General features: G+C 39.3%; 1 protein-coding gene across 4 annotated transcripts in view; it reads left to right on the top strand.

Annotated features, from left to right (window-relative positions):
- The first annotated feature begins 5,714 nt into the window (after nt 1-5,714).
- MIB1 (MIB E3 ubiquitin protein ligase 1) overlaps nt 5,715-27,853 on the top strand; it is a 102,872-nt gene continuing 80,733 nt past the window's right edge. For 3 of the 4 annotated variants that reach the window (XM_073331409.1, XM_073331410.1, XM_073331412.1), the window contains exons 1-6: nt 5,715-6,346; nt 13,487-13,658; nt 18,404-18,533; nt 20,955-21,059; nt 26,438-26,504; nt 27,359-27,563. In XM_073331409.1, coding sequence (XP_073187510.1) covers nt 6,118-6,346; nt 13,487-13,658; nt 18,404-18,533; nt 20,955-21,059; nt 26,438-26,504; nt 27,359-27,563 — 908 coding nt within the window. In that variant the 5' untranslated portion in view covers nt 5,715-6,117. Of the gene's footprint in view, nt 6,347-6,491; nt 6,612-13,486; nt 13,659-18,403; nt 18,534-20,954; nt 21,060-26,437; nt 26,505-27,358; nt 27,564-27,853 lie in introns of all 4 variants that reach the window. The other variant, XM_073331411.1, reaches the window with a different exon arrangement.

The raw sequence follows: 27,853 nt of genomic DNA, 5'->3' as shown, positions 1-27,853 counted from the left end.
GAACTTAATTGGGAGACTAAATACCCTTTCTTTGTAAAGTGTAACACACAAGGCTAGAGTCTCACCTACAATCCACACATACATAACCCCAGAAAACAGAATAATAAAAACTAATAGCAATGTCTGGATTAAACGGTGCCTTTTAAAGGGCACTGCTTTTCTACGGAAGGTTCACTGGATAAGATAGGCCACAAAACAAAGTCTTGATTTGACAAAAGAATCAGAAGTTTTAGCCTTTCAGTTAGTCATGTAATCCTATCCCAAAATCAGCATACCAGGAGAGTATTTCATACACTGGATGGTATAAATTATATTTGGGAGCTTCCCCAGATGTTAGTCTTTGTCCGATTGCATGTACATTTATAAATCTTTCAGCAAACTCAGCCAAATCTCAGCCACGTTTGCACTGCAGCCATTTTACAATGGTTGTGTTGCTAAGGAGACCTGGGGGAGGAGAGGAGATTTGGGATCCAAAGAGGGAGGTCCTGTGCTTCTTGCAGATCCTGGGGAATCAGTGAGATTTGGGGGCTGCCACTGAACCTGCCTCCACAGGAGGAACCCTGGAGAGCTTGTCCCCTGTAGTTTTTCCAGAAGTGTTTTTTCTCCCCACATAACAGTGACTAGTCTGTGCCATCTACTGGATGGAATCTGAACTGTCCAATGACAGGTTTCAGAGTAGCAGCCCTGTTAGTCTGTATCTGCAAAAAGAACAGGAGTACTTGTGGCACCTTAGAGACTAAGAAAGTTATTTGAGCATAAGCTTTCGTGAGCTACAGCCCACTTCATTGGATGCATGCAGTGGAAAATACAGCAGGAAGATTTTATATACACAGAGAACATGAAACAATGGGTGTTACCATACACACTATAATGACAGTGATCAGTTAAGGTGAACTATTACCAGCAGGAGAGAAAAAAATCTTTTTGTAGTGATAATCAAGATGGACCATTTCCAGCAGTTGACAAGAACATGTGAGGAACGTGTTTGGTGTAGCTTTAAGAAGACTCAACAGAGGGAGGGGAAGGGAATAGTTTTTGGGAGAACTTTTTTTTTAACTGATCACTTAGTAGTTCTGTTTCATATTTTTCTTTCTTTGATACCAGCCAGAAGAGAGATCATTAGAGTAGAGATTAGTAATAGAATGTTAACCAAAAGAAGTGAATTTTGAGAGGAATTTGAAGGTTAATTGGCTCACAGAGAGATGGGGGCTATTCAAGGACCTGACTTGGAAAGAAAGAGGGAAAGGTAGGGGCACAGCCGGACATGAAAAAGTAAGTAAAAGAGAACAAGAGCAAAGAGGTGAGTGGGTGGAGGTGTACATAGGACCTTGAGTATAAAGATGAAAAATCTGAATTCAATGCAACAAGAAACAGAAAGTGACTAAAGTGACATTTTCATAGATATTTGAGAATCTGCATTTTGTTTAGTGTGGGAAGAGAGGCAATGAAGCCATAAGGGAGAAGGTTGAAAAGGTCCTTATTGTGATTCCAGTTAAAAGTATTGACTTCTGCTTTTCACAGGATAAGCACATTTGGCATAGTTTCAGTTCTCTCTTAACAGGGTATCTGGCCCCTTAAATGAAACTGAGCCCAGCTCTCCTATCCCAGTCCAAGTGCATGGTCGATTGGTGAAATGGGGAGGGCAGGGCTGCACTTGGGACTTACAAATGAGAGCGAGCCTAAAGGCAAAGGAAAGGCCAGAACTTAGAGTCTAGAGAGAGGGTCAGAGTTCAGAAACAGAGCTGGGCTGAGAGCTGAAGAAGGGAGTGGTGAGAGCTCCGGAGTGGAGCCAAATCAGGCTGATGAAAGGAGAAGGCAGTCAAGGGGTCACCTACAAATTTCCCCAGGCCAGAGAGCCATGGCCAGAGAGGGCAGAAGGCTGATAGCAGAAGAGGGAGATGTCTGCTAGCTCTCTCAGCCAGCGAGATGAAGCTGGAGATCCCAAGGGGCTGAAGGCTAGGGGATAATGATGAGATCAGGGGTGAGCCTGCTAATGTCTCCTGGCAAGAGCTAGAACCAACCCTGAGAATGAAGCAGGGCAGAGATGCACCCCAGCTAGAGGGGCTGGGGTGAGAGGTGGTGAGAGATGCAGCACTGTATCTGAGAGTCTAGGTGGGGTGAGATACTGGAACTGTACCAGAGAGCTGGGACATGGTGAGAAATGGCAGAGCTGTATTTGCTTTTTATAGACTGTTGGACCTTGAAAGTAGTGTTTGGGTTTTGCTGGGAAATTGTGGACTATGGTTGTGGGACTCTTGTAATTAACCTATCAATGGGTTATTTATGTTTAGAAAGCTTGTGTGGAGTTACTGGGGACTCTGGAAGAGGGAAATAGATGTCGGGGCTGCTGGTGTGGTCACCCTGAGGCCACAAGGGGGTACCCTGTAAGCCACTTCCCTATGACTGGTCTCTATCTAGGTGTGTTCTCTTGTCCTAAGGATCGTTGAGACATCATCATACTTGTTACCTCCCAGGGGTCTTTCCTCACACAGCCTCTACACCTGTCATATCTAATTATGTGCTATGGATAGCTCATTCCTTGAAACCAGAATTTGTCCATACTTTTTGCAGCTTAATCTTGTTAACCCAAGAATTGTATTAAAAACAAAATATCCCACCACATCAGTTCTTTTGTTAACATGAGTACTCATCTTTTCAGGACCAAGATTTGGAAGGGACACTATTATTTAAAAGCACTGAACTCCTCTCACTCAGGCACAAGGAAGACCTCCTCAACAATTTTAGCCAAAGGGTAATAAAAAGTATGTGTTTTAGATCATCCTCAGCAAGGAACACCAGCTCTACGCTTGCTGATAATCAATATCTAAAAAGTAGAATGAATCAAATGAGAAAATTATGATCCTAGGGCCATCAATGGATCCTCAGTACATCAAAGACCCACAGTTGGAAAGAGAAAATGTTCTGGTAATTTGCCATTCACAACTCTTATGAATTTATGTACCGTTCTGGCTGAATGGCTGCAAAACGCCATATACTAACGTAATAAGCTTGGTACAAGCAAAATTCACTCTCAGCATAAAGACATCCAAGCAGTTTAAGAATGACACACCTTCCTGGCATGATACATGTTAATCTTTTAAAACTTCCACTGAAGAAGTGGAAATCAAACTCTGTGATAGGGAATGGATGTACAGAGGATACATTTTCATATTAAAGAAGATATTCCTTATGAGCAAATACTTTGGGGTCTTAGTATGGTGGAGGAAACAGTGACTAATGGGATCAGTGCTATAGTTGTTTAGAAGTTTTGTGTCACTACTGTGCTATACTGTGAGAAAGCTGTTTGCAAGAAAAGTCAGGAAATGCTTTCATAAGCTCTTCTACCGCTGGTGTGTAAAGGAAGTACAGAAAGGGAAATAATAACCTAGTTATGAGGCAAGCACAGCTACCTTTTAGCAGTTATTTTTCTCTTCTGCCTAATCACTTAATCCTGCCTAGGATGCTTAATACTCAGCATAGCAAATCCTTGTAAGGACAGACAAGAACAATGAGATAACATCAGTCAGTCTTCTTTTAGTTATATCTTCTGTCAATCACAATTTGGTTTCTTATTAGAATTGAAGGGGAAAACATTTTTTAAGATGGATAAACATCAACATGGCATGTGTGGAATTAAAGGAAACCCAAGAATAATCTTTAGAGTGAAATATGTGTGTGTGTAGATTTATTAAGAGCCATATTCTAGATCTTTGCGCAAAGTCGGGGTTTTGTGCAGGGGAACTTCATGGTGGGCCAGAGTTGGGTGAGGGTGCATACTCCTTTCCCCCTCAGTGTCTGAACCATTAGCATAGCTACTATGATAGCTTCTGGGCTGTTGTGCCTGCTGCATCCCCACCTACCTTGGGGTTTACAAAGGCACTAGCTCCATTGCCTTCTCTGTCCTGCCACTCCTCCAACACACACACAACTCCACCTTCTGCACTGCTGCAGAGCTAGAGCTCCAAAGTGAGCATGGAATACATAGAATCCTGTCAGACCACACCTCAGTCTACTTTAACTGCATAATGGAAGGGCAGGGTTCCATTGCCTTTAGAGATTTGGCCCTAAATATGCATGGAAATTCTGATAGGTGTTCAACATTAAGGCTGTGGTGAAGTATTCCTTCTATTTGGTATCCCCTGCACAGGGTCCTATGCCAAAAAAGCTAGTGAACTTTTTATTTAGTGGATTGTCATGCTCTTCGTTGCCTATTAGACTTGTCATAAAATGTGAGTAAAAAGAAAAAAAAAGGATATTTCCTGAGCCTGTAATCAAGCAGCTGTGAAAAAAATAATCTTCTCACAGTGATGATCTCATATAATCTTCATCTTTTCTCTATTTTAATCTTGCTTTGAACACGAGTTTCATAGTATGAGGGCAAATGTGAGTTCAAAGCCATTAAAGATCTGGAAGAAACCCTCGCAAGGGGGAATCAATATGTTTTGTATTCCTGATCCCAATATTCTGATACAAATAACTACACAAAAGGCAATTCCTATATTTGCATGCTGTGATAGTAAAGGAGAGTGGGTCCTCATAGCCTTCTACATTTCCTTAATGGAGTTTGTCAACCTCATCCAATTAAATCTGTTGTTCTCAAGCCCCCATTTCCGATGTACAGTATCTACACTTGAGTCTCTCTATCCCCAGCACTCCTTACATTACATCTTGCACAGGTGTCTTCTCCTTTTCTCTGCCTCTCTCTCAAAGCTATTATTTCTCCTTCTCTCGCTGTCTTTGCAGTTCTTTCACCGTATTTTTTTCCAAGCTCCCTCTCTGTTCTCTTTCACCTTCTTTCTCTCCTCCATTTGCCTCTGATCTCTCCCCTTATTTCTTTTTCCCGGTTTCACTCTGCTTTCTCTCTCTCCCAAAGCATAGTTGACAACATGTGACCATTTTTGCCAGGAACAGTCCTCCTAATAAGCAGGGTCCTGCTGCCATTAGACAACCCTCCCCGCAGTCAGTGGATAGGTTGATGGGCATGTTGAGGAATTTTAGGTTATTTTATTTTTAGAAGGTGAGAATCAAAATGCCCCAGACAGTTGGCTGATTTGAAAAATCATCCCTTGAAAACAATGTTCCTTCCCACAGCTCACCATTCTCCTCCCCCCGCATCCCCCATGGTTTCCCTTTCCTCCCACTACAGTGACATTTACTTGCAGGGACAGTATATGCTTTCCTCTTGACTGTGCCCTACCCTCTTCCCCTGCTCCTCCCTCCAATGCCCATAACTGCCTGGTAGCAGCTCCATCCTGTCCTGGCTGAAATCAGTATAGCTGTAGAGGCAGATGCTGGCAGGGCGAAGCCGACTGCCATGGTCCCAAAACCATGTGAATCCTCTTCTAAGAAAATGAGGGGAAACTTAAAAATATCCAGCTGCAGGGGGGTGCAAGGCACCACTATTTTATTACGTATGTGTACTGGCTAGAGGCCCCGCTTTGGGAACGAGGACTTTTACTACCCGCAGCAAATGTAAAGCTCCACAGAGAGCAGTGGATGTGCATGATACTGCATCAAAGAGGTTGGGGTGGTGCCCACCCTGCCAATAGACTGAAGCCAGGGCGGTCCACGCGCGCCCCCCCGCCCCATGCCGTGTGCAACGCTCGACTCCTCTCCCTAGGTGGCGCTGATGAGCGTCCCGCTCCTGCGTGGCACCGTTCTCCTTTCAGGCACAGGGGCCTCAGACGCGCATGCGCCGCGAGGGGCAGGCCAGGTCGGGCCAGGCGGCCGCGCATGCGCCGTGTGTGTTCCTGGCCAGAGGATGAGGCGGCGATGGTGGTCTCGCTATCTCCCCGCCCCCCGGCTCCCGGTCGCCGAGGTGCCCGGATGTAGTGGATGAGGCAGCGTCAGGCTCGCTCCTGCCCCTGGGACGTGTAGACGAGTGGCGCGCGGCTCGAGCCAGGAGCGCCCAGCGCGGGGACCCGGGGGGAGAGCCAGAGCCTGCGCCGACCCGCATCCTGCCCCCGCCGCCCTGCAGAGCGACCGGCCGGCTGCCCCGGCCAAGCGGAGAGGCCCCGCTCCCCTCCCCCAGTGCAGCCCCCGCGGAGACGCTCCCCGTGGCCGGGCCTCCCGCCGGGCCCCCGCCTCCTTCCACCGTGCGCGAGGAGCGGCCCCGGCATGAGCAGCGCCCGGAACAACCGCGTGATGGTGGAGGGGGTCGGGGCCCGGGTGGTGCGGGGCCCGGACTGGAAGTGGGGGAAGCAGGACGGCGGCGAGGGCCACGTGGGCACCGTGCGCAGCTTCGAGAGCCCCGAGGAGGTGGTGGTGGTTTGGGACAACGGCACCGCGGCCAATTACCGCTGCTCGGGGGCCTACGACCTGCGCATCCTGGACAGCGCCCCCACCGGTAAGGGCGCCCGGCCGCGGAGCGGGGCAGGGCGCTCCCTTCTTTCTCGCCCCGTTTGGGCAAGGGGCAGGAGGGGCTGGGGTGCTCGGTCAGAGCGGGGGTGCTGTGGACTGGACCAGTGGTTTCTTTCTCTTTTCCTCTCCAGGGTCCGAAATCCTCCCGCTGGAACTGATGGGATGAACTTCAGCCGCGGGGCGTTGTAGGCTGTAGGGGAAGTAGCCTGGACGTCTCTGTTGTGGACTTTTAAATCGTGATTAGATAAAGCGTTAGTAAATGTACAATAGGGAACAGTTCTTCTGCAGGAATGGGTGGGGTTGGAGGGAGGCGGTGGGACCCAAGATTTCTTTCATCTTTACTTTTTATTCTAAAAATCTCTCTCAAACTGGTTCAGTCACTTTGTATTGAGGGCAGCAAGATGTCTGGCAGCAGCCCTTTGTTAGAGCTAAACTCATCAGCTAATTTAAAACATACCTTACTTACATTACACTTTATTTCTACTTTGGAAACAGCCAGAGAATGTTAACACTCAGTTAAAATAATTAAGTTTTTAAAATTTGCTTATCTGTTTATGCTTTGAATTTACTCAACTTGGACAATGAGTCTAGAGCTGTTGGTTTAACTCTCATGTTCTCCTGCACTGACACTATGCGGCAAATTTGGTGGTGTAAATACTACAGGGAATGTTCAGGCTAACAAAAGCCAAACCCTGTGTTTTCATTTAAACTTTCAGAAAAAGAAAAATTCTAGTGGGCTCTTCTTTTCTTTTTTTTCCCTTCTTTTTTAAATTAAAATTTGGGCATAAGCTTACCTGACAGGATTGGTTCAGAGGAAGGATAATTGGTCAGATTTATTGGAATTTCTAGTGTTTTCATTTCATGTCTCATATTTGCATTTTGCATTGAGAAGAGAAAATGAATGGGAGGAGGAGAAGGCCACTGGTCCAAATTATAGATACAAAGAAAAATGATGTAGAAAGCTTATGATGTTTGTTAATTTCTTTAGCAGACTTCATAAGATACAGAAACACAGAACTTATTAAAATTGTTAATACAAATGTGCAATAGAGAAAAAACTTTAGTCATATTGAACACTTGAGATGGATACCCATGATTCTAAATGTGGCACTGTTCTTCTCTACATATCCTTTTGCTGTGGTAGGATTGGACTAAGTATTCAGTAGGGATATGGTTTAGAAACGTAAGCTGAAATTTTTTTTGAATTGTTACAGAAACAATAAGGAAAGAGAGTGTGTGTGTGTTTCAGTCTTGGATACTGATTTTGCAAATGTTTATGCTTGTGGTTAACTTCATTCACATGAATGATTCTACTGAAACCCGTGGGCCTGCTCCTGCTTAAAATTAAGTATATGCATGTGTCTGCAGGGTTGGTACCTTAAATGCCTGCTGTTCTTGATCCAGTGTATAGACTTCAAAGGAGTATTGTCAACTTGAAATGTATCTGAAAGTTCTTAGCTACTGTAGTTGCAAGTGACTGTGGAGGTTTTCACCATTTTTTTTTTGCTATTTTTCAGTTTTTGTATTTTTGACTTGTAGATAGTATTTATTTCTGTCTCATGTATTAGCCTGATGACAGCATTCTTCTGCACTTGTTTGGGATAAGCTCATATTTTTGCTTCATGTCAGGCTCCACATGAGGGTGTTTGCAATAAAAGAGGAGTTAGGGGAGTTGTTGTTTCTGAGTTTTAGGCTAATGGATGTCTCCTCTTCATAGAACACCTGTATGGAGCCAGGGGGTAGCTGGAGTTGGGATTGAGTGGTAAATCTCTTCTTCATGTCACAGTTCCTTTTGTGGAAGCGATAGAAATTTGGAAAGAAGGGGATGCAGCGGGGAGGTAGTATAGTCTAATAGAGAGGACACAGCATTAGGACTCTGGACCTTTAGGTTCTAATGTGTTTTGTCACTGTCCTGCTGTGTGACCTTGCTTGGGTAAGTCATGTCACCTCTATGCTGGCTTCTTGTCTTATGTAGATGAAACTCTTTCTCACTGTGTAATTATCTGTCTAGCACAAGGGGGCCTTGATCTCAGTTGTGATGTTTAAGTACTATTGTAATACAAACAATAGCAAGAAATTGGGGAGGGGGGTGTTAGAATTTGGGAATCAGCACTTTAGTACTGTTAGAGTGGCAAGTGAGAAGGAATCCACAAAGGGAGGTTTCAGAGTAACAGCCATGTTAGTCTGTATTCACAAAAAGAAAAGGAGTACTTGTGGCACCTTAGAGACTAACCAATTTATTTGAGCATAAGCTTTTGTGAGCTACAGCTCACTTCATCGGATGCATACTGCGGAAAGTGTAGAAGATCTTTTTATATACACACAAAGCATGAAAAAATACCTCCTCCCACCCCACTCTCCTGCTGCTAATAGCTTATCTAAAGTGATCACTCTCCTTACAATGTGTATGATAATCAAGTTGGGCCATTTCCAGCTCAAATCCAGGTTTTCTCACCCCCCCCCCACCCACAAACCCACTCTCCTGCTGGTAATAGCTTATCTAAAGTTCCTTACTGAAAAGACCACTATAAACATCAGCAAAGGAACAGAAAAACCTTCCTTTTTAAGAGAGAGAGAAAAAAAGAAAAAAGTGTGGGGTGGGGCGGGGGTAGAGGGAAGGGATGGAAAAGAAGGGGGGGAAAAGCCCAAGTGGGACATATTGTTTGAATGGGGCTGTATCAGAAACTGGATATTTTTTAAATTTTAAGAAAATTTGAGTTGACAGTGTGTCTGAGGTTATGTCTTCACTGCAGAATTCAATCAAGTGTAGATAATTTGAGTTAACTCCTCGCAGGTTAGCCTACTTCCAGTGAGAGCACCATACTTTGAAATAAGTTGAACTACACAAAGTAGTTGTGTTAGCACCTGATGAATTGTACTAACTTGAGCTTTAACCTGTACCCCTCTACGGGCTAGCCAACTAAGGTTAAGAGCACTGCCATACTTGAGTTAAGGGTTTTTGTGTATAGATAGGGTTCAAGTTAATTCTGCAGTAAAGCAAGCCCAAAATATGTTTTATATGTTTCTGGAGATATACAAATAACTCTGATGTTTTATTATAATATATAATAAAATTAACCGATTTTACACTCCAACATTACTACCAGGATAATAAACCACTGAAATAAGTGCATTACAGCGTCTAGACAGATGAATAAAAATATAATTCCATGATTTTTCATTATCTTAAAATATTGATATTCATCTTGATTAATGCATAGGGACCTTGAAATGAAATTGCTTGTCTTGTAATTCTTTGAGATATACTGTTAAAATACTATTTATAAAATAAAAATTCAGTTGGTTTTCAAATAACTACAAGCATGCTAGCTCAATTTTATATTCATTCCTCATTCTGAATACCTAATAAAAGGAATTCTCAGTATAATACACACTGTGGATTTGTTTCCAGTGTTGGAACTTTCTAGTTTTTCTACCAGATTGCCACAAAATCTATGGACTTTGTATAATCAATTCTGTTGATTGAAGTTCTTGAAGCCAAAATCTGTTCCTACTGTCAATCATAAAGAAACTTGAGCCCTGTAAACAGATTTAGACTTCAAACATAATTGAGTTTATTTTCCAAAAATGTTTGAGTTATATATAAAACGCTGAATTTAACCATTTGATTTCACTACTCACAGGCCTGTGCACTTGTCAGAATACAGCATTTTGTAGGCACATAGTAATTGACAGATGCTCTATGTATTTAAAAATTACTTATTTTAAATGTTTGACAGTAGTTATATATTTTAATCACTACTGCAAGGCTATATTAATGCTTCATAAGTATCAAATCTTGCAATTCCCTAGCATTTCTGCAATTTCTGTCTTGGTTAAAATGAAAATTGTCCTGCTGGATCATGGGGGAAAATGAAGCTTTTATTGCTTAATCAGCAGTCTTACTCCAGACCAGAGTAACATTGCTTACTAAAACTCAGTGTTGTCTGAAGATTGTTCAGTGACTTCTGAAATGAAGTTCTTAGTCCGTGTCTAGAGGTATCGGCTAGACACCTCCATTTCAGGGACAAGCTACATTAGTGAGGCAGTTTTGGGAAACGTGCTCTTGCTGTATGTGTGTACTTCTTCGTTTTAGAGTAGCAGCCGTGTTAGTCTGTGTCCGCAAAAAGAAAAGGCTACAGCTCATGAAAGCTTATCCTCTAATAAATTTGTTAGTCTCTATGGTGCCACAAGTACTCCTTTTCTTCTTTGTTTTATGGATAAATAGAGATGGAGGCCTCAGTCATGACATCTGTATGGATAGACTTTATGCCATCATGGAGACCCAGTGGGTCTTGTGTGCTGGTATAATGTCTGATTGTAACCATTCAGTGTTCAAATGGCAAAGAACAAATCTGCGCCTTGACTTTGTCTCATAGGAAGCATTTTTGTGTTAGCTGTATTTCCGATCATGGTGATATTTCACTATGATATTGTATACTTGTTCAGTTTTTACAGGTTTGCTATTTATCACGGTTTTCTTCCACAAATATGTTTGTGTTAAACAAAAAAGGAACAGGAAACATACATAAATCTCAACTACAAAAATCTCAAAACCATTTTCAGAACTTTTTTAGTGCTAATATAAGGCAAGATTTATCAAAAAATATCACTGACTAATCTGTGATCTGTCAAAGTTGTAAAGTGAGTTTCTGCTTCTCTATTGTGAATATGCACATGGTTAGTATAAATAATTTATTGGATTAAAATGTCAGACTCTTCATTAAAAAATCTAACTTGAAGAGTCACGTTCCACATTTATTTACACCTGTCTTAATGGTTAAGTCCTGCCTTAAATATTTTATAATTTCAGTTGTTGAAACTTTATTTTCATTTAAGTGAACAATAAAATGTTTTATGTTGATGTAGCAACAGACAGCTTGATTCAACCAAAGAGAGAAATTGTGGATTGCCAAGATATTTGAGATTCATCATAACACCATGTGTTTTGGTTATATTTCTTCTGTATTAATTTTGACCAGATGAATGCTGCTGATAATATAATTCCATACTGGTTTATTTACTGAAACAGTGGGTTTTTTTAAAGCTAATTCCCCCATTTGCTGCAGAATCACCTTGATTTTTTTTTTTTAAAAAAAAAGTCCTGTCTCTTTACCTCCCTGTCTGTATCCTTTCTCCTTGATAGGTCTGCCAGTATCTTGCATGATGTGAAGGTGGGGTGCATATTACTTTTTTAGAGTAGTCAATTGTAGCCCAACTTCAATTAAAAATGACAAATCCCTTTGCACCCCCCCACTTTCCCTTTCCCATTTTCTCAAGGAGTATAAATTGGTAGCCTCTTGGTGATCATTATTTTAACTTTCTGTATTGCACTAAACAAAATGCAATCTTGAATGTGGAGGGGGTTACTGAGTCAGGGATGTAAAAAGGAAGAGGATGATTTTAGATCAGTCAAGGAATTTAAACAATGAGGAGAGAAAAAAATAAGTTATTTTCCTTTAAGTCCCTTTGAGGTCGGCCCTGGGATGACATAAGAGGCAGAATAGGAAGTGGTTAGAGATTTTGCAGACTCTACGCGCAAAAAGGATTCACTTTTATTCACTTGTCCAATTGGCCGCGTCACTCCATTAAGACCTCAAAGTAGGAAATAAGGAGTTTGGTGCCTTTGAGTCATTTTTACCATTTAGTGTGGTTAAAAATGACATGCCTACTATACCTGGGTGTACAAGGGGGTCCTCAGAAGGCAGCCTTATGACTGTTTTCCACTGTTCCTGGTCTGGGGGAATCTTCACACGCAAGCTTAGATGTTTGCCATATATCTTTATAGGCAAAGAATGACAAAAGATGGGGTGAGAGGATATTTGTTTCGGAGCAGTGGCCAGGTGGGAAGGCAGTTCTCTTCCTCCCTTTCGCGGTCCCTTTCCCTCAAGCTGTTGGAAAAGGAGTACTGGTTCCTACCACTGTGGCCACTTTGCACGAGGGTTCCATCTTTCAAATCAGCATCTAGCTAGTAGGTAGCTGATAAATTTGAAGCCCTCACTCCCAAACCACTGTTCCTTCTGGACAAGAGAAGGAACCTTTTATTTTTTTGTCTGTTTCCTCTCTAATGTCAGAGATGCCTAGTTGTCTCAAGGCTGGGTAGCTGGGGCGGATTCTCTGCTACTATAACCCTTGTCTAGCATCCATTTTTGCGTTGTCCTGACTACTGAATAGCACCACTGCTTATCGCTTCTGGTGCTCATAACTTTCCTAACAGCAGTAGAATGAAGCTGACTAGATTCTTCTGCATTTCACTGCTGTTCACAGGGTTCTGAACAGCAGCAGTGAAAACTTTTAGGCCTGCTTGGTTCTTACTCTGCTATAGCTTGGAAAAGCTATGAGCATATGGAGAGGCTTTGGAGCTCTCTTTTGGCAGACTTAGGAAACAACGCTCCAGCGGTTTGCACGTGGTTCAGGTTTGCAAGTTACCTTAATAACCAAAAGAGCTAGCAACTTAATTTTTTAAAAATCATTAAAGAGCATAGATTAAAAAGCATAGATTCTATTGAATAATAGCAGTTGTCCATGAGAGCTTCCTACTGATCACAGGCAAGTACATTTTTCAAACTGTGGTTAAAAATATAGATGGACAGAATTTAAGGTCCTTTGTTGTCCTGCAGCTGTTAAATATAAATCAGACTAAAACATCAACTGTTAGATCCTTAACATAAACTGTGTCACTGCACAGTAGTTGTTACAGTTCCTTATTGAGCCATTAGTAGAGAATTAGCCTGACAGTTAAAACTCCTCAAGAGATTAGTATTTTTGATGGGGATTTCTGACAATTTAATCTCTAGAAGTTAAGGGAAACTTCATTATCTTTCCTCTTAGAATATCTGTATTGAGTATGTAGCTGGGAAAAAAATAAATGTGGTCAGTAATATATATTGTTGAGAAGGGAAGGACCTTTCAGCCATGGACTAGCAACCAGAAAGATGAAGGATAGTCCCCAAACCTCTTCCCCCATCCATAATTCCTTGATTGGCATGGGCTAATATGGTTGCCCCTAGTGAACCTGCTTGCTCAAGTATTCTTTGATAACACATTTAATTTAATTTTTAATGGCAATAAAGATCTAAGTAGTATTTTTAAAAATCATACTGGTGTTACATTCTTGTTTTCATAGGTATCAAGCATGATGGGACTATGTGTGATACTTGTCGACAGCAACCAATCATTGGCATCAGATGGAAATGTGCTGAATGCACAAATTATGACCTATGCACAGTCTGTTATCATGGGGACAAACATCACTTGAGGCATCGTTTTTATAGAATAACCACACCAGGAAGTGAAAGGTAAAATGTGTGTTTTTTTTCCTGAGTTTAAATACAGGAAATAATTTATTGTAGATACATACTTTGTCTAACTGCTCATTTGGTTACTGTAAGTTAAGCGATATAACATATTTGCTCAAGACACAGATTCTGTTCCTGATTCTGCCACTGATTTATTTTGCAGCCTTAGACAAGTCACTTAACCTCTCTGTCATGCTTTCTTTCTGTAAAATGGGAATATGGTACTTTCCCTTTGTTAAATGCTTTGAGAATTACGATTAAAATCATTATGTAGGTGCTGAGTATTATGGTGTCTCAAACTCAGTATTTCTTTTTTTTCTTACAGCATTCTGTATTATTACTGTGTCAGAGTCCTAATTCACTAGCTGTACTTCTGGTTGTGATAAGGAAAGAAGGCAGAACAGTGTATTTCTTCGTGAAAGAAAAAGTTTCATATACAAGTAATGTCCATGAAAAGTCGTCATTCTTTCTGTGAAAGACTGAGACTGTTTTTCATATATTTTTCTGAAACAAATACACATTAAGTATAGTGTTTTCATACCTGAGCTTTTACATAGCAGGTATACATTTGGAGAGACATGAAATTTGAGCTTCCAAACTGTCCAGTAGAGTTCACAGTGTACTTTTCTGTTCACTTATCTTTGAAGCCTAACCATGACCACTTAAATGCCAAAAGTAATTGCTTTATTAACAATTCACCTATCTGTGCATTTCTGATGTTTGTACCACTGTAGTATATAGGCACCAAAATACATAATGTCAACAGGATAGCTGAATTAGAATTATGACTTCGCTGGAATATGAGGCATAAAGGATAAGTTGGGTCAGGGAGGGGAAGATGTCTTTTTCAAACACAGGTCTTTAATAATATTTAATAGAACACAGAAAGTGACCTGGAAGAGAAATTGATTTCTATACAAATATTTTTTTTTCAAATCTGCTTCTGTTTAAAATCCCATTGCATTGATAGGCAGAATGGTCTTCTTTATATTACTTCAGAGTGGTAGCTGTGTTAGTCTGTATCAGCAAAAACAACGAGGAGTATCTGTGGCAGATTAGAGACTAACAAATTTATTATTTATTTATTAGCCCACAAAATCTTATGCCCAGATAAATTTGTTAGTCTCTAAGGTGCCACAGGTACTCCTTGTTGTTTTTATATTGCTTGATAGTTGAACTTCCGAGTCCCTTTTAAAAAGAGGTATTTGATGTAGCCAAAATGTTTCTATGAGTTAGTCTGTTCCAGCACATGCCCTTTTCGTCTTGTTTTCCGAGGTAAGCAGTGATAGCAATCCATAGGCTCACCATATACTTATGCGCTCTTAGTGCTCATCCCCTTAGCTTCTTCCTGTAGCCCAGTTTGACTTCTGCCTTGATGCCGCTCATATACACAGAAAGGATGTGTTAGCTTCAAGAAACCTGTTGCTGTTGGAGCCACTTTAGCTGTGAAAAATAAACTGAAAATATGTAACTTTTTTTTGCCGTGGAATTTGAAGGAAGGTTCGAAAGAGGTAAGTGTTTAGAGATATTCCATTAGTGGGTGAAGGTAAGCTGAGAGCTCAGCCAATTTAATTCATGAGTCCAGAATAGTATGATGAACTGCATGCTGATGTCAAATCTACTATTGATAAATCTCTCAGTTTTGTAGACATTTTAAAAATTTTTTGACAGAAGGCTAAAATCCTGTTCCAAACAAAACATCTCTTTATGGAGTCTGTCACTCTCATTCATTCGCTGGACAGAAAAAGTAGAAGAAATCACTAATCACTTGATCTGCTGTTTGCGTAGTTTGCAATAGCAGCTTATTCCTTCTGTGGCTCCTCATCTGCTGACTGTGATAAATTCAGCAGAAGAATTTTATTCTCTTCCTAAAATGGTTGCGGGACATTGGGGGTGGATAGGAGAAATCTACAGTTCTGCTTAGATTAAAGATATGCTTTGTCTGCCAAAAAATCTCGGGCTTCATCCCATCGTGACTTTTAGGGAACAGAGTACGGGAGTATGGGCATTCAGAATAGTGACTCTTCAGAGAAAATTTTAATTTTACCTATTCAGGTCTGTCCCTATGTTATACCAATAAATTAAAAACCAGCAGGATCTTATTAAAGGGGAAAAGGCAAAATACCACATTCATTGTGAATACAGAAAGAATCATAGTAAGCAGTTAGTTATTGTTGTAACATTCCATTCAATCTCATATTTACACACACACACGTTCTGCAAGGTTGTTATCATAGTTACCAGCCTTAGAGTTGCTCAGGCCAAGCCACTGGCCAGGTGGCCTGGATATGAGGAGGGAGCAGGGCCTTGTCAGATGCTAATCTGATGCTCCTGGAAGTTGGTTTGTAGAATCAGACCCCAAAGTTCTCACTTTCTAGAGTCCATTTTTATAGGAATTTCTTCCTATGCCAGTCTATGGGAATTGCTTCATCATGCTGTTGCTGAATCAATCAGCAGATGAGACATTCCTGACGGCTCTGTGCTGCTAGATGTTATCTTGTTCTTTGGTTCTCTCATTCTTGAGGCTGTTGGGTGGTTATTTCCACTTGACGCCTTCTTCAGGCGATGGACACTGGATTCTTAGGCTGGCACCTCCCTGATCATTCAGTTATTATCCACACCAAGCATCTATCCACATACATCCTCTATCTCTATTTTAATCACAATTGTTAATACAACAAAAGGGTGGGGAGTCTCTGGGTGCTGTTTCTGTTACAGAGTATTGCTTTGAGTCTCTCTCTGTGTGAATTGCTTTGAGAACAGACTCTGTCTTAGAATGTACTAACACAATTAGCAGCTTGCAATTTTCACACATAGAGGGAGAGGAACAGTACCAAAAACCAAGAGACCTCTTAATTAGTGATATCCTGGAATTTAAACTATGGGGAATCAAACTCATTTGTGATTTTAATACAGAACTTCTTTAATATGATCCAACACCTACCTCCACTTGCAGTCAAGGAAGTACCCTGTTCAGGCAGATCCACTGGGGACATATAACTTACATTCTGCAGAAAATTGAGGGTGGGCTGGAGACGAGATTTTGAGAAGTGCACTACAGACAAATAAGAGTGATGGAAGACAAGTTGAAATATTGAGTGAAAGATTCCAAAATGTGCAATAGGAAGAAAAAAAAATTGTCAAATGACCTCCAATATGAAAGCAAGGGGGAATAATAGCCTGATACCAAAATATAACTGTGATGGGTCCTGCCACCTGGGGTGCCATCTGGAACTGGAGTACAACTGAGCCCTCTGTTTTACCAGTCTGGGTTCCCTCCTCACACTCTGATGTTGTGACAAGGTGCAAAGCCTTCCAAGCTTGCACTCACACCATCATCCACAGGCAGGGGCCACACCCAGCTGTGTATATGAATGCATGAACTAACAATAGAGAGGCTTCAGCCAAAATATCCCCAGCCTAGGATGCCAGAGCTATATTGTCCTGCCCTGGTCAAGAACGTGACCAGTATATGAGAGTTATTACCCAGTCCGTCCCTTCCATCGATGTGGAGAGGAATAAGCACAAAGCCTTTGTTAACTGAGCTGAGATTTTCCCCCAAACACTTCACTCACACTACGCTGTTTTAGGTAAAAAAAAAAAATATATATATATATATATATATAAAAAATAGATTTATTAACTACAGAAATACAGCTTTTGAGTGATTGTAAGTGACCGCAGACAGATCAAAGTAGGTGTGTCCAGGTGTTGAGTTGTAGAGGGAGTGAGGCCTCTTGGTGATGTCACTTCCTCCTTTTATAGTTTCCTCCATATGGTGGGAACTCTTTTTGTTCCAAGCCAAGTTCCCAGCCCAGTTTTTGGAAAAATACATGTATCAAATGGAGTTCAGTAATCATGTGGTCTGGTCGCATGCCCGTGCATGCTTGATGAGTCATGGCAGCCATTATCCAGAGGCTGTCTGAAGCATCCCCTGGTGAGGGCAAGCCTTTTCCGTGGCCATTGTCTTTGTTGATGTGCTATTAGCATTGTCTAGCTTCTTCATTGTGGTACCTGAAAGGCTTGCTGTGGGTGCTTCCAACTTCACAACATCTTTAACAGACACGTAGCAAAACTTCATAACTTCACATACGATAGCACATACAATCCAACAGGATATTAACATTTAACAGATCAAGACTTTTAGAATGATACCTCACAACGCATACTTTGTACAAAACATACCATAATTATATGACAATGATGAATATGGGGGGTGCCAGGGTGTCACAATAACTATCAGAATAAAGAGGATACAGAATTAGGGGAAAATATAGATTTACGTAGATGTTGAAATTTGCTTAGAGCTGGCCCTGACAGGGAAAAAAAATACATTGTTTATAAATGAGTTTGCATTCTGCTTTACTGACTTTAACAATTCTGATAATACCCATATGTAGGTGTTAATACATTTTAGTGTTTTGGCAATATGATGCTACCAGGAACCCTGGAGATACAAACCAATAATCTTAATATTACTTAAAATATTAATGGCAAAAAAGTAAAATTTAGACATGGAAAGAAGAGCTTTTCACCATGTGATTTTTCAGAATGCTGAATTTTCAATACAGTGTGCTGAGATTTCTCATAAAGATGAACTTACTCACTCAACCCTGCGTTTCCTAGTTCTTTTCATTTTGAAGGATCTTTTAATGTTCAGTAATGTTAAGTGTTGGTTAAATGCTCCATTTCAGGACCTCTTGTGAGTTGCTTTTATTAACGTGTCATTTGATTTTTAACTTTAGGGTGCTGTTAGAGTCTCGTCGTAAATCAAAGAAAATTACAGCAAGAGGAATCTTTGCAGGTGCCAGGGTGGTACGAGGAGTTGATTGGCAATGGGAAGATCAAGATGGTGGCAATGGACGTAGGGGGAAGGTAAAAATGAAAATGGCTTAAGAAAATACATCACATATTACTTATGGGTAACAGCTGTTTAGATTACGTTGCTGTAAACTTCTGAAACTTAATGTTGTTTACCATTAAAGTGTTTGTTTTAAAGGGATACCACTTATACTGCTGTAAGTTATTCTAGAACAGGCGTTCTCAAACTGGGGGTCATGATCCCTGAGGGGGTTCTGAAGTTATTACATGGGGGGTTGTGAGCTGCAGCCTCCATTCCAAATCCCACTTCACCTCCAGCATTTATAATGGTGTTAAATATTTTTTAAAAGTGTTTTAATTTACGGGGGGGGGGGGGGGGGGGGGAGGGTGTCACACTTAGAGGCTTGCTGTGTGAAGGGGTCACCAGTACAAAAGTTTGAGAACCACTCTTATAGAATGTAGTCTTAAGCTTAAATGATCAAAATTGAAAATATGAGACTTGCAGATTACCTGAATTCCCTGTTTTTGGAATGTTCATAAAAATAAAGATTATGGGTGAGCTTTAGGATCATTCAGGAGTTCATGTAAAAACTAAACATTCTCAGACATACCCACTCAATGAGCCTTTACAACACGGAATTTTGCTTTCTCTTCACTGCTATCAGACAAACCAAGTTGTCCTGTATATCACTGGCTCAGCAGGTTATTTTAAAATTTAAGTGCTTACTTAACAGGTTTCTACTTTGTAATCTGTTGTTTTGGGGGATCTTCCAGTTTTATTAGATTTTGGCTTTTTTGGAGTTTAGACAATTCTGGAAGTTCTTTAGTTGGAGGTACTACATTACTGACTTGTTCATGAAATAGCTTTATGTGCTAGCCTGATGTCTTGGAATAAAGACCTCTTCAGCATGTTAGAACTTAATATAAAATCAGATGCAGTTCTGTTAATTGACAAATCATGGCTCTAGGAAACAGAAACCGTAGAACATATGCAGGAGAATTAATTATGTGCCCAGAAGAACTTGATATAAATGTGGATTTTAAACGGGAAGTAAGGCATAATACAATTTCTTTCAGAGAGATTATAGAAAATGAGTAACTTTTATTATTTTAGTGAAATGATGCATTGAATCAAATTTATTTTGCTGTCTAAACATAATTTAAATAAAATATTTTGCTGTGCAAGCATAGTTACTGTGTATTCTTGTATTATGAAAAATCTATATACAATCTGGAATTAGCTATTTGGGGATCTGGTGATTACTAAAGGGAAACAACAAACTTGAAATCCAATTTTTAAAACATAAGTTAAAAGGAGTTTCAGATACTGCACCTTCAGACTAGTTCTCCCTGACAATTTTTGTGTTTTTTCCTATTACATTTTCCTATTTTTTAAAACGATTTAAAATAAATAATTGATATATGAAAGATCTACACAGAGGAAGTTACAAGCAATAAATGGGAACTTAATTAAATATTGAATGGTCATTTTCCCCATGAAACCTGAAAAATAGAAATATTTCTCCTTTTTCCATTGGTAGTAATTATGGGTGTTGTAGCCATGGTAACGCATCTGGAGATGAGTGGCTTAATTACATAACATCATATCTGACTATGGCATGTTACAAAGCAAAGGTGGCATTACTGCTCTGAAGAGCTCACACGCTTTAGGTCCTTCTCCTGCAAACACTTGTTCACTTAACTTTAACTAGTGGGACTATTTTCATGCTTAAAGAAAAGCACAGGAACAAATATTTTCAGGATGGGGTCTAAGAAAAGAGGGAGACAGCAAATAGTGAGAGAGGCGTTTGGATAAGTGTTAGGAGAAAGACAATGAAGACAATACATTCAAAAAGATGCTTGTGTGTTATGGATGCCTCTTCAGGGTTGCATTTGTTACATGGCATCAGTATTTCAGAAATGCAAAGAAAAAATACAAAGACCCAATCTTTTCATCTTCACTCCCCTTCTATCCTAGTATTTAAAGACTGGGATTAGAATTAAAATTGGGTCATATAATACAGACTGCTACCTGCGGGCCACCAGCCTGATGTAACCAAAGTAGCTTAAAACAAAAACAAGTGCTGAGAATAAGTTGTTGCCATTTTTGGTATTTTCAGTGAGTTGTTTTTTCTAGTAAGGACTTGTAAAAGCGTTGTAAACCAGTAAATTTCATTTTGTACTTCTCTACCATTTTTAAACCAGTTTACTTGAAAAATATGTATCTTATGGAACTGGCAATCTGGATGTTTATTTCCTAGGGATAGCATTAATTAAGGTGTATGAACGTTGGTTTTGGTAGAAAATGATAAAATGGAGTTGGGGGACCTGGAGTTCTGGTTTTAAAAAAAAAAGCTTAAGTAAACCCTGCTATATCATGCTTTTAACTATAGGTAGAAATGGTAGAGGAAGTTTAAAGTTCAAAATATGTTGCTAAACTCTTGTAACCCATTTATCTATTTTTAAATTCAATAGGTAACTGAAATCCAGGACTGGAGTGCATCAAGCCCACACAGTGCAGCATATGTTTTATGGGACAATGGCGCTAAAAATCTTTATAGAGTTGGCTTTGAGGGCATGGTAAGGAGTAAAGCAACACAAAGGGTAAAATACTTGGAGGGGGGGAGAGGGTAGTAAGAATAGCTTATGCTGTGCTTTTATTCTCCTTTTGTGATATCCTTCTGTCTGTTTGCATGCTGTTAATCAGTTTATTGTGAATACAGCTGGATGGATCATGAATATGCATTAGGAAGGAAGTCTGATCTGAGACTTTATTAAACATCGGTGCAAATCATTTAAACATTTAAACAGAGCTAGCTTCTGCCTGAATATAACAGATATTTACATGTGCAAATGTAGTTTGCCTCCTAGCATTAATGTTTTACTTCAATTAGAATTGGTAAAAAATAGAAATATTTATTTATAAACTTCCTTAAAAGGCCCTTACTTTTTCTTTAATGCCTCAGAACTTGTTTTTTGAAAATCTCCTCAATGCCAAGTGTCGAGACTAGAACACTGCAAGTCTTTCAGTTGTCATTTAATTTTCACTGTGAAGAACACTCAAAACATTTTCAGATAGTTTGAGTATTTTTTTCCTACTTTGGAGTTATTGTGTTTCAGACTTTAGCATGAAGTTTCTCATTTTGATTTTACAACTTTTAGAGTATAACAAGACCACAAAAAGTGGGTCAGGTTTGGTCATGAGACTTCTGTTGATATCTTTGTTTCCTTTTTATGTGGTCTTACCCTAATGTGAGCCAACAAAGTTTACTTGATTGTCAACTGCTGAGACATATTAATGAGCATTATCATTGCATTATTTCTGTTAATTTTTTTTTCTTGGTTATATATTGCAGAGAGGAGATATACTAACTTACATTAGAATGTCCTTCTATCATATTCCTGCAACAAGAATTACATTTAACAGGATGACAAAGCAGCTTTTGTAAAAATAGTAAATTTTGCACCATATCAGCACTTACAGGATAAAGTCTAGTTTAATTTAGGACAAAATCAAAATATAGCACTTTGTTACTTCTCCATCTGATTTTAATCTGATTATACCTCTTACTTGACTGAACAGGTTCATAATCTCAAAGGGGAATATTTATAATTGGGGGAATTATCAATATTCGTAGAATATCGGCTAAATGGATATTAGAGCTCTTAATAACCCAACCATAAATAGAATGGTTTAGTACGTGGAAGCCTCTTTGATAGATACTATCTTATACAAACCAGAGATGTTTGATCAGCCATTTAATAAAGAATAGTAACCCATTTTTACAAAGAAGCTTCGATTAAAAAAAACCTGTGCATTGGCATTTTTATATCAAATGTGCTTTAATTTTCCATATTGACAGTTTATTTTTGACACTACATTTAAAACTTGCTGTAAATCAGTTTCTTCAGTAACTTACTATTTGTTTCAAAGTGTTTGTGTTTATCAGACATAATTGTGGATGGAAACAGAACTGAGGCTTCAACATTGTCTGCAGCAAACGGGCACTGTCCACGTTACAAGTTTTAATTATAATTTTGTGACCAGAAAGTGGACATGATCACTTAAGATACTAAGAAATATGGTTTAATGCTGCCATCACAGCCACCTTTGTGTATCCACACCTACCAGCTACACCATATTTATATGATAGGTTTCAGAGTAGCAGCCGTGTTAGTCTGTATTCGCAAAAAGAAAAGGAGTACTTGTGGCACCTTAGAGACTAACCAATTTATTTGAGCATCAGCTTTCGTGAGCTACAGCTCACTTCATCGGATGCATTCTGAATTCTGTAGCTCACGAAAGTTGATGCTCAAATAAATTGGTTAGTCTCTAAGGTGCCGCTAGTCCTCCTGTTATTTTTGCATATTTATATGTTAATTTTGGGATAATTAGGGCAGTTATCCGATGGTGCCTAGGGAAGTGATCGACTGCTAAAAGGATGTGTTCAGAAAAGCATTAACAGCACTGGGTGCAGCACAGTGTGGTGGACTCTGCTGCATGCAACTGGGGAGAAGAAGGCCTGCACTCAGACAATATGGTGCTGGTTAAAGGAACACAGCCATCTGCCATCTTAGCTCACTGGCAGAGGTGAAATGTGGTTAACTGACCATGGTTGCTAAAAGATTTTAAACATTTTGTTTGGATCCAAAAGCAAGTTAGAGCCTGTAACATGTTACAAACATGTTACCGCTATGGGGTGCTTTAAACCTACACATTTCTAAAATAGATCTTATGCCTTGGGAATTCACTTATTCACTCAGCTACCAAATTTCCTTTGCTAAATAACTTTAAAGATTGTTTGCATTTCTTCAGTGTTTGTTCTAGCTTCCCCCTTTTCTTTCTTTTCATTACGAAGGGCCTTCCCCTCAACTGTGGAGAGTTTGGAAGAAATAACTTAGGTTTAACATCCATTAATGTCAGAGTTCTCTTTAAGTTATCTCTATGTGGGGTATTTTCAGCAAGATTTGAATAGTTACAGTGCTGAGAGGGTGAAGGAAACTGAAAGGATCCATTGCCCTTGTTTTCCTTTGGGCATTATTTTGTACTTTTTCTCTTCCTGACTGCCATTTGAGGCCTGTTCATCCAGACACATTGTGGGTTACCTTAAAGTAGTAGATCAGAATTCTCTAAGAGGATTAAAAACAAAGCTTTTTGACACAGTTAATTTTTTGAATAAGAGAAATCTGTCATTACATCTAGGACATTGCTGGAGAATTTCATGCACAGAATTAGGGTAGTACACTATAGTAGAGGAAACCGCTTCATGGATCAGACCAGTGGCCTGTCCACTCCAGTAACTTGTCCCTGGCACTGATCAAACCTGATCCTTTAAGAGGGGAGTTGCAAGAAACCATGCAGTGTACAATTATGGAAACTTTTCATAGGGGTGTTTTCATCTTAACAGTTGCGGTTGGCGTACTGCCTGAAGCATACGGGTTTTTAATCCTATCTAATGTTCTTGGCTTCTTTTGCCATATAAATCCTTTTTTTGAAACCTGCTAAACTCTTGGCTTCAACATCAAGTGGCAATGAATTCTATATATTAATTATGCATTCTGGTAAATATATTTCCTTTTATCTGTTTTAAATTTGCTGTCTTTCAGTTTCATTGAAAAGCTCCTTGTTCTTGTAGAGAGAGAAGAGAGTAGCTTGGAGTGTCTGATACACCTTCTCCATATCATTCCTTACTTGGTGTACCTCCATCTTTTCTCTAAACAGTCCCAATATTTTCAGTCTTTCCTGATACAGCAGACACTTATTGATTCTAATTATTTTTGACAGTTATCTCTGAACACTTGTTTCTGCTGTCATTTTTGACATGGGGTGATCAGCCTCATTTCTTGTTTTTAAATAGCCATCTTTCTAAAGTTTAGTGTCAGTACTAAGTTTTGGCATGATTCCGTGGCATGAACAACTGTAGTGAGGTACTGGTGGGTTGACCATTGTTACTGCTTCATTCAAGTTGTGTGTCTTTTAGGATTAAGTTAAAAATAGAATTAGTTTTAATAGGCTGCCCTTTAAATCAGTGGTAGAAAATTGTTAGTTACTACTTCAAGAAAAAAAAATCTACCACCTGTCCTTTGGTGCACGAAGTATCAATATTTTTATTATCCTGGTAATCAGGAAAAATCCTTGAGCGAAAGGAGGAGTGGAATTTTGAACAGCATTGGTTAAGTATAATATAAAGAAGAGGGAAGATGATCGTTCTATTGGTTTTGACTTGAATATTCCTTGTTATGTTGACAGAACATTGAGAGAATTGCTGTAGTCTGATACAATCTGAAATTTTGCTTACTTAGAATACATATGTATTAAAGGTTATCTATCCAAGAATAAGCCATACATATTGGAAAGCTGGCTTGCTTCTGCAAGTACAATACCAGATTCTCTAAAATACTGACCAAGTTACGCACTGTAGTGTGCAGTGAACGCAAGTATATAAAACAGACTATTATATGTATATATTTACCATATAAAATCCTAGTAAAGTGCATGAAATCTTGAAATCAAATCTTTTTGTGGACTCTGTAGTACAGATATTCTGTACTGACCATTGTATCAGAGGAGCTGTAGGAGTACAAAATTTGGTGCAGTTTTAAAAATGAATATATGCTTATACTGGCATCTGTTATCGTGGATGTATATATAGTATCATTATTAAATAGTGGCATATAGCTTTAGGAAGCTGAGAATTTATTCGAGAGAAGGATTCAAATCATACTGTTTCTAGCGCCTAGAGATAGTAGTGGCTAGGAGGTGGTATTGTGTGTTTAAAGGGTTGTAAGCATTATATTTGTCACTAACTTAAGGATCAGGAGAGGCATGAATGGATTTCAGTTCATCTCTCTTGCTAGAGAATAGTCTTATTGCAAGAGGCCTGGGGAAGCGAGAGAATGAGATACAGCCTTTATGAAAGCACGTTTAGCTTATATATCTTCCACCACCTGTTCTTTTGTTGTCTTTCTCCCATTACTATAGTCTGAATTGCATTGCCCAATCAGTTTTCTCTTCCCATCCCCATAAACATAGAATGACCTTTGCCTGATGGGAATTGTGTTCCATAAAGAGTAACACCAGATGGCAGCAATTTGGATTAGGGGATATGCAGAAGCTAAATGAAGGGGAAATTATGAGAACTTTTAATTGGGTTTATACAGTAGCTGTTCTTCACATTTAATTTTTTTCATGTTATGGAAGAGGCCCTTTTGGAGAAATAGCCAGTAGAACTTTTTAAAGAAAAAAAATCTGATTTTAGTTAAACACAGAATTCTGAAAGCAACCAAAATACCCTTTTATTCTGCTTTTTCTGATATTCTCCAGGGCCCAGAAGTTAGAAGTCAGGTTTGACTCTATAATAAGTTAAAATGAATGTCATAAACATCTTAAACAAAAAATGTATAGGCTTTATAATGGCAACACTGACACATCCTTACCCAAGCTGATGCTGCACAGGCAAGGCTATCATGTCCAGTATGGTATTCAGACATTCCTGAATTCTGTAGTGTTAATTTTGTGTTCTTCCTCTGCATGTATTGATTGCCTTTTTTTTTTTTTTTTAAAGAAAGGTAATGTGAAACAGTTTAAAGCGTCTCTGTGCAATTCTAATAGCAATTATGAATATGAGGTTTCTTGGTCAGTGTAGTTTATTAGATTCTAAAAGCGTTAATTTGAGCCTTAAATTTAAAGCATTTGATAATACTGGTAACATTTATCAAATCCTATCAATGCCCAGCCCTACCTTAAAGGAATAGGTAGTAGAAATAGATGGGTTACAATTTTGGAAAATATTTGAAATTTTCTTTGCATTCAGAATTGGAGTAATGCATTTATTTTTGTATGCATGAGCTTTTCAACCTCTAATATTTCAGTGTATTTCTGTTCTGATTTCACAGATTTATGTCAACCTGCAAGTTCACTCTGTTAAAACTAAAATTGTCTAAATATCTTTCTTTAGTCTGACCTGAAATGTGTTCAGGATGCCAAAGGAGGCTCTTTCTACAGGGACCATTGTCCTGTGCTAGGTGAGTTGGAGAAGGAAAGAAATAGCTAGTTTTAAGTAAACAGAAACATTTCAGTGTCCCAAGTCAGTATTTAAGTTTGAGAACTGAACCAAAGTTAATCAACGTTCCTTAGTGGGATGCACCAAATAATTGAGATTTGAATGGTGGCATTTCTGTGCATTACCATGGTTAAATGCTGCAATGATAACTGGTATCTTAACTGATATGTTTCAACTGTCTGTAGATATGTTTGTCAAACAGTATACCAAATATGTAGCTGGTAAGTTGTTAAAGTTGGCTGTCTAGTTAATGTTTCTGGCTTACATGTGCTCAGCTTTTACATGTTTCTCTTAATAGCTAAAGATAATTGCACAGTTTTGTAGAATGGTTTAAACATCATTTTAATGCAGTATTGCAGATTTGTAAACATGAAGTCATCAGCATTTAAGTTTCTAACTAAATATCTATAATTAGTCGTACTGGCTTATTTTGTTACATAGGTTGTGAGCTATTCTATATAGGTTCTATACATATTCTATACATTGAACTCACCACTCTAGTATCTAAGCTGCATGGTGGTATATGGTTGTACTTTATTACAAAAGTAGCTGCAGTTTTGTTTTTGAGTAGTTTGGTTTTTGAGGTGTAGGTGAGTTAAAAGATAAGGTCTAGTGAGGTTTGGTGCAGAAGTTCCTTAGTATATATAGTAGACAACATATGTAAACCTTGACTTAAGAGGGAAGGGAATGTGCCAAGCAGCAGATCTTTAAAACTAGGCACTTGGCAGGTGTTAGATATCTTCTTGAAGTTACCTTTATTGCACTTACCGATGTTGATTTGTATATTTCGTGTTCTTGTTTTTCATTCAATTTCAGGTGAGCAAAATGGTAACAGGAATCCTGGTGGGCTGCAGATTGGTGATCTGGTAAACATTGACCTTGATTTAGAAATTGTACAGTCTTTGCAGCATGGTCATGGGGGATGGACCGATGGCATGTTTGAGACCTTAACCACCACTGGCACAGTTTGTGGCATTGATGAAGATCATGACATAGTAGTACAGTATCCAAGCGGCAACAGGTTTGTTACATATTCTCAAACCTTTCCTATGACAGACTTCCTTTAACTTCACAAGTTGCAGGGCTTGAAAATTTTTTTTTTTACCCTTCTTTGGTTCTCACGACATCCCACCATCCAAATAAGAGTTTCTGTCTTCTTCCTGGCTTGTGTAATAAGGGGTTCCCATCTGCCACATCCCAATGATGATAATCTTTATAGCATGTGTGAGAGGTTTTGATGGGAAAGAGATTATTTGCAATTTTCTCACCTTTAACCTGCCTTCAGTTAAATATTCATGGTGTTTATGATAT

Source organism: Lepidochelys kempii, chromosome 2 (genome assembly GCF_965140265.1).
Source record: "Lepidochelys kempii isolate rLepKem1 chromosome 2, rLepKem1.hap2, whole genome shotgun sequence".
In the NCBI taxonomy this organism is placed as follows: Eukaryota; Metazoa; Chordata; order Testudines; family Cheloniidae; genus Lepidochelys; species Lepidochelys kempii.
The sequence above is the reverse complement of the archived record's forward strand: the minus strand, read 5'-3'. Positions and strand labels throughout refer to the sequence as shown.